The sequence below is a fragment of the Eucalyptus grandis genome, chromosome 1 (assembly GCF_016545825.1).
Source record: "Eucalyptus grandis isolate ANBG69807.140 chromosome 1, ASM1654582v1, whole genome shotgun sequence".
Classification (NCBI taxonomy): Eukaryota; Viridiplantae; Streptophyta; class Magnoliopsida; order Myrtales; family Myrtaceae; genus Eucalyptus; species Eucalyptus grandis.
Genome location: NC_052612.1, coordinates 51,120,575 through 51,129,958, shown reverse-complemented (window position 1 = coordinate 51,129,958; position 9,384 = coordinate 51,120,575). Strand labels below are relative to the sequence as shown.

At 42.0% G+C, this 9,384-nt stretch overlaps 1 protein-coding gene and 1 long non-coding RNA gene across 2 annotated transcripts; both read right to left on the bottom strand.

The window, feature by feature from the left end:
- Positions 1-340: 340 nt before the first annotated feature.
- LOC120291730 lies at positions 341-2,048 on the bottom strand. Its single transcript, XR_005549721.1, has 2 exons — positions 1,479-2,048; positions 341-731 (listed from the first exon to the last, which is right to left on the bottom strand). It is a non-coding gene; the product is annotated as an uncharacterized LOC120291730 (long non-coding RNA).
- Positions 2,049-4,096: 2,048 nt separating this feature from the next.
- LOC104445899 (U-box domain-containing protein 33) lies at positions 4,097-8,769 on the bottom strand. Its single transcript, XM_039300408.1, has 9 exons — positions 8,241-8,769; positions 7,804-7,931; positions 7,342-7,463; positions 6,836-6,940; positions 6,019-6,391; positions 5,765-5,869; positions 5,453-5,479; positions 5,143-5,421; positions 4,097-5,026 (listed from the first exon to the last, which is right to left on the bottom strand). Exons 1-9 carry the CDS (start codon positions 8,479-8,481, stop codon positions 4,337-4,339), a joined length of 2,070 nt encoding a protein of 689 aa, XP_039156342.1. The 5' UTR covers positions 8,482-8,769; the 3' UTR covers positions 4,097-4,336.
- Between the last annotated feature and the right edge of the window lie 615 nt (positions 8,770-9,384).

Sequence of the window (9,384 nt, the reverse complement as noted above, 5' to 3'; positions counted from 1 at the left end):
GTTCCAGGGGTCGGTTCCCAGGAGTTCCAACAGTTCCGCGTTCCTTTTTTTGTTTTTATTTTTATTTATAGATTTGAACTATAACGTATGCGCACATTACCAAAAAAAAAAATTATAACGTACGCGCACGTTACAAAAAAAAATATATAACGTACACGCACATTATCAAAAAAAATTATAACGTACGCGCACGTTATCAAAAAAAATATAACGTCACGTTATAATAATATAACAATAATATAATATAATTAGAAAATTCAAAACATAATGTGAATTGAGTTATAGAATATGCAAGCAATTGCTAAAAATCAAATCAATACACAACTTTAGGACTATATCATATTATCAATACAAATGCAAAATATTTATTCAAATATGCCCTTATTTGTGGCCATACAGTTGTCCCAGCATGTGTTTTAAAAACTACAATCGGAAGAAATTCAGATCCAAATCGCAACAAAGGATACAGAAAAACAAGACAACGACAACAGAATGCAAGACACGGGTTTCAAAGTCCAATAAGCGAAAACAACACTAATCTCAACTGGGAAGCGTCAACACTCCACCAACCAAACCAACTTTACTTTTCCCAAAGAACCCACAAAGCAAAAAAAGTTTCAGCTTCGAATAAGGAAAGCCCAAAAGGGGTCATTCAGCAAGTTCCATTACATGCGGAAAAGGAAGCGCAAAACCAGCCTGGCAGAGGCAGACCCTCAAATTTCTGCAAGTACCTGAAGCATTTCGGTAATCAGATAAACAATACAACAATGGAATGCGAGACTCGGATTTCAAAGTTCAATAAGGGAAGCATCATTAATCTCAACCCAGAAGCGCACGACTCTTGCAGAGAAAGAGAAAGCTTCAACACTTCACCGACTAAACCAATTTCTCTTTTCCCGAAGAACCCACAACCCAAAACGAAGTTTCAGCTTCAAGTAAGGAAAAAAGCCCAAAAGGGGTCATGCAACAAGCTCCATTACACACAGAACGGGAAGCACGAACGAGCCCCGCGGAGGCAGACCCTCGAAATTTCTGCAACTATCCGAAGCGTTTCAGTAATCAGATAAACACCCCAGTTGAAATCAATTACAAAATAATCGGTCCCACCAAGCAGTCAACCCGGACGCGCGAGACTCTCACAGAGAAAGCGTCAACACTTCACCAACTAAACCAATTTCTCTTTTCCAGAAGAACCCACAACGCAAAAACGGAGTTTCAGCTTCCAATAAGGAAAAAAGCCCAAAATGAGTCATGCAACAAGTTCCATTACAAAGCGCAAACCCAGCCCCGCGGAGGTAGAACCCAGAAATTCCGCAAGCACCCGAAGCGTTTCGGCAATCAGATAAACACCCACTTGCAATCGATTACGAAACAATCGGTCCCACCAAGCAGTGCGCGCGAGCCGGAACTGAAGCGCAATCACGAACGCATGCTCAGTTGCACAGAGAGAGAGAGAGAGAGAGAGAGAGAGAGGGAACCTGGTGCCGAACGGGAATGGCGAAGCAGTGGCTTCTGGTTCGTTGCAGCAGCAGGGGCGTCGGGGCTTCTGGCGCGAGCGGCGTGGGTCACGAGCAGGGACGTCGGTCAGGGTCTTCGGGGCAACGGCCGGTCACGAGCAGGGACGTCGGTCAAGGTCGGTCAGCTTCTGGCGATTCGCGAATGCGGGCGTCGAGGCTCGAGCGACGTCGGGGACTGGCGTCCAGCGGCGTTCGGCGACGGTGGCCGGCGCTGAGGAGTGAGCAGGGACGTCAGTCAGGGTCTTCAGGGCAACGACGACTCAAGTGTCGCGAATGCGGGCGTCGAGCGACGTCGGGGACTGGCGTCCAGTCCAGACCAGTGGCGTCCGACGGCGGTGGCCTTGAGGGCGAGCGGCGTCCGGCGGCGGTGGCCTTGAGGGCGAGCGGCGTCCAGCTGAAATCGGAGGACTGAGGAAGATACAGAGGACAGGAGGCTGGAGGCTTGGAGCGCCGAGCGGGGGGGTTCCTTTTGGAACCCTAACCGGTTCCGAAACCGGTTCCGCGACCGGTTCCGGTTCCGGTTCCGCGGCCGGTTCCGGTTCCGGTTCCACGCCGGTTCCCGGAAAAATGGCACCGGGAACCGGAACCGGTCCTTTAAGAACCGGGAACCGGACCGAGGTTCCGGTTCCGGTTCTCCGGTTCCCGGTTCTACCCGCTACCCGTGCTCACCCCTAATATCAAATATCGGCAAAGCACTGTATCCTATAGAGTTATACTGGATCCTTCATCATGGTTTTCTGATTCCATGAGCTTTTAACTATGACTCTCCACAAGTACCTATACGGCATCAATTCTCATATAATTGATGAAGTAACGAGAAACAGATGACATCTTCAACACTTCGCCCGATTGACTCTTACCTTTTAAAAAGTGGTTTTTTTTTTTTTTTTTATTTTTTATTTTATAGAGGAAAGTGAATTACTGTTTGCATGTGTTTATGAAGAAACTCATGGGCTGCATGGACACTAGAATTTCATCATGATCTATGTTTTAATGGATAAAGCACCAAAAAAATCTTAAACCTATTATATAAAAAAAAAGTACCAAATAATATATAAATTTATTACATTTGTACTAATTTAGTTAAAAACCTTTTAATTAGATCAAGTTAATTCTAAATTTCGTCGGCACCAATTTAAGTAGGAAATTGCTTACGTCGATACTAACCATCTTACATGGTAAAAGCAGAACTGATGTGAACATTTTTTTTATTATAAAATTTTAATGTTTTATTGCACTTTTTAATTTTTTTTTCATTTTGGTTGGGGAGACCCCCTAGGGCTTTCTCAACCTTGCTAGCTTTAGGCGATGTGGCCGTAGCCCAAATTTGGTGAGGGCTTAGGGGTGGGCGGTGACCCTCTCTGGCCAAAAAGAAGGAAAAACAAAAGAAAGAGAAAGAAAACTCATAGAATAAAAAAATGAACTAAAAATATTCCACAATATTATTAAAAAAAATGTCCAAGTTGACACCAACCATATTGCATAAGATGGCTCTCCACATCAATGATGTCTAGCCGAAATTGGTTGGAACACTAAATTGGTACGTATGTGATAACGTTTAGGATTATTGGTCCAAATAAAAAATTGAAGACTAAATTTATATCAATGCAATTGTTTCAAGACTTTTTTGGTAATTTTCCCCCAATTGCTTTTGTGTTAATTCGGTCATAAACCTTTTAATATGTCATTTTAGTCATTAATTGAGTCATTCCAATCAAATTTGGTTGGAAATTGATATAAACGTTGATCATTCTATATGACAACTAGTGTTAACATAGACTTTATAATTTTTTTTAATGAAAAATTACTTTTTTTCTTGTCATTTTGGCCAACAAGAGCTTGTTGGCAAGGATTGCAACCCTTGCCAGATTTGGACGAGGGGAGCAAATCTTAGGCTTGCTAGTCCTCATCTAGTGGTTGAGTGAGGTTGCTGGTCAAAATGAAAGAAAAAAAAATTATAAAAATTATTTACAAATGTCTACATCAGCACTGATTGTGCAATGTAAGATAATTGACGACCACATCAACGATTTTCGACCAAAATAAGTTAGATTGACTTAATTGACAAAATGTGAAAATGTTTAGGATTACATTGGTACAATTGAAAGATTTATGATTAAATTGACATAATTGCAATAGGTTTATGATTTTTTTTTCCATGTTTGAATTGACTACTTATGAGCATTAAGCAAAATATGATAAGAGCATTTAATCATCTTTTCGTCTTTAACATAAGGTGAGGTAGGCCAAATCTACTTGCCCGCTCCAATAAAATAGTAACATGTAACTAGACAACACTCTTAAGGTTAAATATGGTGGAGCCGAAAATGGGTGAAGAATACTGGCCCTAATAATACCTAAAGTCGAGAACATAGAGATAAAAATTCGAGCGGAAATAAGAAAGAGCAACTCCAGCACGTTAGGAAAGATTCGGAAAATTGAATTTCTTCTTGAGAATTGTTTGTGGAAGTGAAGTGAGTTTAATGGGACTGAACAGCATAACAAGGCATTGGATTTGCTTGCTGCTATAAATGTGGATCTGATTTCGCATGTCATTAACCAGTCCGATCTCCCTTTCCATGTACTTAATGCAGAAGAAACTCTATTCATAAGAACAATGGTGGGTACATGCAGGAACAACTTTCAACATGACAACTCAATACATGACGTAGCAAAACATCTATGCATATATTTACAAAAACCAGTCCGTACTCACCGACGACAGCCACACATTACCCAGAAAGTCAATTTACCTGAAGTTCAAAGCACACACTTGAACATGTATATCGGTAAATTCTTCAGTATACAGAAGTCCGGGTTTATTGACAGGAAGCACTGATGGATTGGAGCACCGTCCACACATCTGAGCGGAGATCCGGCCTATTCCTTCTGCTCATCTCGCAGCACCTCAAAGCCAAATGAACCAACTCCTTGGCCAGCATATAGGGCCACTCTCCAGCCGATGGATCCAAGATTGTCTCCAAAGTCCCTGCGCTAACTGCCTTTCTCACTGCGTTTGCTATTCCTAAGGCGGGCCTCCTCGTCAATAACTCAAGCAGTATAATCCCAAAAGAATATACGTCGGACTTTATCGTGAGCTTTCCCTCGACGAGGAACACGGGGTCCATGTACCCAAATGTTCCTTTCGGGTTGGTCAGGTGCACAACTGTGGTATTGTTGCTTGACCGCTCGCCACTGGACAGCAGTCGGCAGATGCCAAAATCACTGAGCTTGCTCATGAGGTGTGCGTCCAGTAGGATGTTCCCCGGTTTGACATCCCCGTGGACGATGCTAGGCTTCCAAGAGTGGAGGAAGGCCAGGACGGAGCAGAGCTCTGTGGCGATACGTACCCGAGCTTGCCACGGCAACTGCTTTGCCCTGTTGCTGCTGCGGAGCCAGTCTTCAAGGCTACCGTTCGGAATATATTCATAAACAAGAGTGCAGGGTTCTGGACAAGCACCGATGAGCGTGATGAGATTGGGATGCCTCACCTTGCTCAACACATCCACCTGGGAGACATTCAATCAAGAGTTCGATGAGCGCAATTGATAATCTTGATTACTGTGACTAATGTACTCTTACTGGGTAATCACGATGCCATAGTGATCAATGAACCGAATCTTACCTCCTGTTGAAATTCTTGTGAACGATGCATGCTATGAGATTTAATGATCTTTATGGCCACCGGTGTATGTCGAAGGAAACCTCTATACACGGTTCCGCAACTGCCTTCTCCAATATTCAAGGCTGGGTTAAAGTTCTGCACAGCTTCCTTGATTTCGGTCATGGAGAACTCAGAGAAGTACATTGTGCCCGAGGAATCTCCTTTTCTTCTGCTCATCTCCTCGGCCTTTTGGAGTGCGTTGTTGAGTTCGAGCTGCAATTTTTCTTCCAGGGCACTGCGAAGTTCTTCCACTCACTTTGTTTAGGTGATCCTGCACCTTCTCTAGTTCTTCCAACAACTGAAAATTTACCCATAATACTGTACTCAATAGATCATCTCTTTTTCTTTTTTGGCCACAAATCAATAAATCATCTTTTCTTCCTCATGTTAGTCATGTCATGAATTTATTTATCTGTTAGAATTTAGGATGAATTGTTTCCATGGAGTTCGAGATGGTCCTCAACAAACAGACTTCAGCAAAATCAGTCGAAATATTCCATTTTTAATACCAGAAATTAAAATAATTTGGGGGGTCCAGGTCGGTGTATAGAAAAGCGGTCCAGCTATTATATCGACATCATACCTTCCTGGGATCCTTTCGCCCGCCCTCAGTGATACCTACTTCTCCTTCAGCATGAGTGGTCACTCCTTCCTCAAACACTTCTCGCATGCCGTTTTCATCCATATCCTGTTACAATTAGCTAAACTTTGCAATATTCCTTTAAAGGACTAAGAATGAGATATTCTTAGCTCCAAAATAGGACAACTTAAGCTAGAGCCCTGGCCTCCTGGTAAGAGAACATGAAGACAGCAATGGTTGTGTTGTTTTGTGCATACCAGAGTGTTGGAAAGTGATGAGTGGCCAGTATGATAGACCGACCGAATCAACTGCAGATGATGGGAAGGGCTTGTTGCGAGTTCTTGGGAAGTGTCTTGCCTCTCCAGCATGCACTCCACATTAGGCTGATCGGAAGGAGTGCTATGTGGGGAAGGGGAAGCCATTGGCCTCACTGCATGTCGATCAGCGTTCAAGGAGAAAGTTCTTCTCATAAGGTCTTGAAATGGATTGCTCAACTTCGCCGTACCACTTCTCTGCACTGTGGCGGATCGTGATTTCAAGAAAACTGACTTTCCAGCTCCAAGAGCTGGACTCGTTGGTGATGTTGCATCAGTAGGAACTTCTCCAATGGCTTCAGCTGTTCGAGCTTCCCTATTTTGACATTGACAAGGAATCGAAACAACGTTGAGGTGAAGCCAAAATTGGTGCATCTCTTTATAAATTGATTGTCCGCTGACTCCCCACCGGAAGCATCCCTACTTGCACTCAATTTCATTTGGAAATTTCATTTATTGTGTTATGAGAGAATTAGACGTTAGCGGATCTAGGACACTAGTAGTTGCCATGGCGCTTCAGCGCAAAATTTCCCAAGTGTTTGGCCATATTATTCAAAGAAAGAAGAAATAATGGAAAACATGAATACAATTGTCTGTCCCAGCCTCATCCCTACCTGAACTTCTAGGTCTCCTATGGCATTCAACTATTGCAACAAGATTTTCAGCTGATTATTTGTTGTAGAACTTATGTTCAAAACACCCTCACATGTATATACGATAATTTCAAAGAAGACAAATTTACAAGTGAAGTAGTCACTACCTAGTGTGAATGAGGTGCCCGTTGCAGATAAACCGAATTTGACAAGAGATATGAGCTTTATCGTGAACGAAGATGGCTTTCCTGGACTTGATTTCTGTCATCTTCCTGCCAAATCAAACCCAGAGAAGATAGCGAATTAATTTGATGTAAATTCAGATAACACCAAACAAAAGGTTGTAGACACAACAAAAGAGACTTTTAGATTCACAGAACAACATGTTGCCGGTTTTTTTTTTTATGTCACTCAATAGGAATGTAAGATGATTCATAGCACATTATGTATATGATGGTCTTGGTCTAGACATCGTTTTGAGAAGTGCCACCAAGTATTCCTCAAAGACCGGAATTTGCACAACACATCTAAGGATTGACATAGAAATAAGTATCTGGTTTAATGCTGTAATTATGGATCCAAACAAACATGTCCTTTTAGTTACGAGTAGGACAGATTTGGAATGAATAAGTCCACGACCCATGTGGGCGTGTTTTCTTGTTCCTGTACGTACTTGAAACAGCGTCCGTCTGCTGCTGCACCCATTACAAGCTTTCTGATCCCATGTAAACGTATGAGCTCCACAATTCCCTTTTGAACGCTGTCCGATTCTATGTACTTTTTCTCTGCTGGTACCTATTAACCGTTAAAAAAATTAATTTGCTTTCTTCTCTAAATGAAGAAGTATATAAATATAGACATGTAAACTTGTGCCTCACGAGCACTGTCTTTATCAAGGGTAAAAATGATTAATACTTTCTGTACAAAAGAAGAAGAAGAAGAAGTGCAAGAAGAAATTAAAACGTAGGTACCCCCTTTCTGTACAAACGTGCAGGTAGAATGAGAAATTTAATATACACCTATTTCTGTGCAAACGTGCAGGTAGGAATCGAAGAAGAAGAAATTAAATATACCCCCATTTCTGTACAAACGTGCAGGTAAGTATCCAAGAAGAAGAAGAAGAAATTAAATATACCCCCATTTCTGTACAAACGTGCAGGTAGGTATCCAAGATCTTATGCATGTTTATCCTCTCGTTTTCTCTGTGTTCCCTCAACAAGATCTCGTTCGCCAAGTTCGCGGGGATCTCAGCACCCAGGCCGCCTGCAAACCAAAGGCAAATTAACAGCCCAGAAATTTCAATCCGTTGCAAAAACGACGCTGCCGAAAGAATGAATACCGACAATAAAAGGAACAAGTAAAAGCAATAGGATATCCAATATGGTCCAACTTCGCGAAACCCTCGAAGGGAGATCAATTTTTTCACATGTCGATTGTCCATCATGGAAGATCCCCGTGTTATATCCATGAGAGCTTGGTAAGCTCTCATTTTTACTATTAACGAAAGCTCGTTCAACAAAAGAAGATACTGAACAATGATGCAAAGAAGAAAAAGCAAAAACGTTCACTTACCCATGGGGATCGTCTTCGAAGGAACTAGAACATGAATGATACAGATCTTGACGTTGCCTCTGGATTGATGCACCGTCCAAACAAGCTTCGCTTTGCCCTCTTTCACATCCTTCCCAGCTGCAACATAAATCACATCTTCGAAATCCGGCGTCACCAGTTCAGGTGCAACCCTGTGAAAGCTCGGCATGACCGCCGGGACTCTGAACTCGGGAAGTGTAACTATACGGTCAACCACAGCCATATTGAGACGTGCTGGGTAGGATGGTGAAGACGATCTTATCAAAAATGAAACTGAACAGACTCTGGAGTTTCTATAATGGAGATAGATAGCTAGTAAGAGCAGAAAAGAGAGAGAAACAGAAAGCGAGACATGAGAATTCTCTGAGTAAACCAGAGAGCGTCTCCATTGAGATTTTTTTAGGGGAATATGGTTGGTTATAAAGAGATAGAAAGAGAGAGAAACAGAAAGCGAGACATGAGAATTCTCTGAGTAAACGAGAGAGCGTCTCAACTGAGATTTTTTTAGGGGAATATGGTTGGGTTATAAAGAGATAGCTTGTTCTAAAGCTTACGTAGACCGTACAGAACCTACCTAGAAACCGACGAAGAATCTCTTTCCACGGGCAATAAGTGAGCAATTTCCCGTTGGGAACCATCAAGTTTGGTGCCGTATTACATACGATTTTTTTAGTAATTATTTGGATTAAAAGAAAACCATTGTGTTCATGAAAAAGCACGATATTAGTGAATTAGATGAATCATTAATAAGAAAATTATTGACAGACATGACCAAAAACATTTTATCAAAAATAGTTGCCTTTGCGTGTCATCATTAAGAAGAGTTTCGATGCTTTGAAAATCCAAATATCGATTTTCTTATTTATTGTAATACTTTATTATTCATGTCGATTTTCCTCCGGATGAGCTTGTGCCTTCCTTGTACTGCTTTTAGGGTTCACAACCGAGGGAGTGTCCATCAACGATGACGCAAGTTTTTAGCTTTTCCAAAGCTTTTAGTGGTTAACTTGAGCACATTCGTTTACCCGAATTCTAACGAGTCAGGAGCTTCTTGACAACTGCTACCCTTTGAAACAAACTCACAGATTCTAGACACAGCTAACCAGAGAACTCTGTCTCTGTCCGT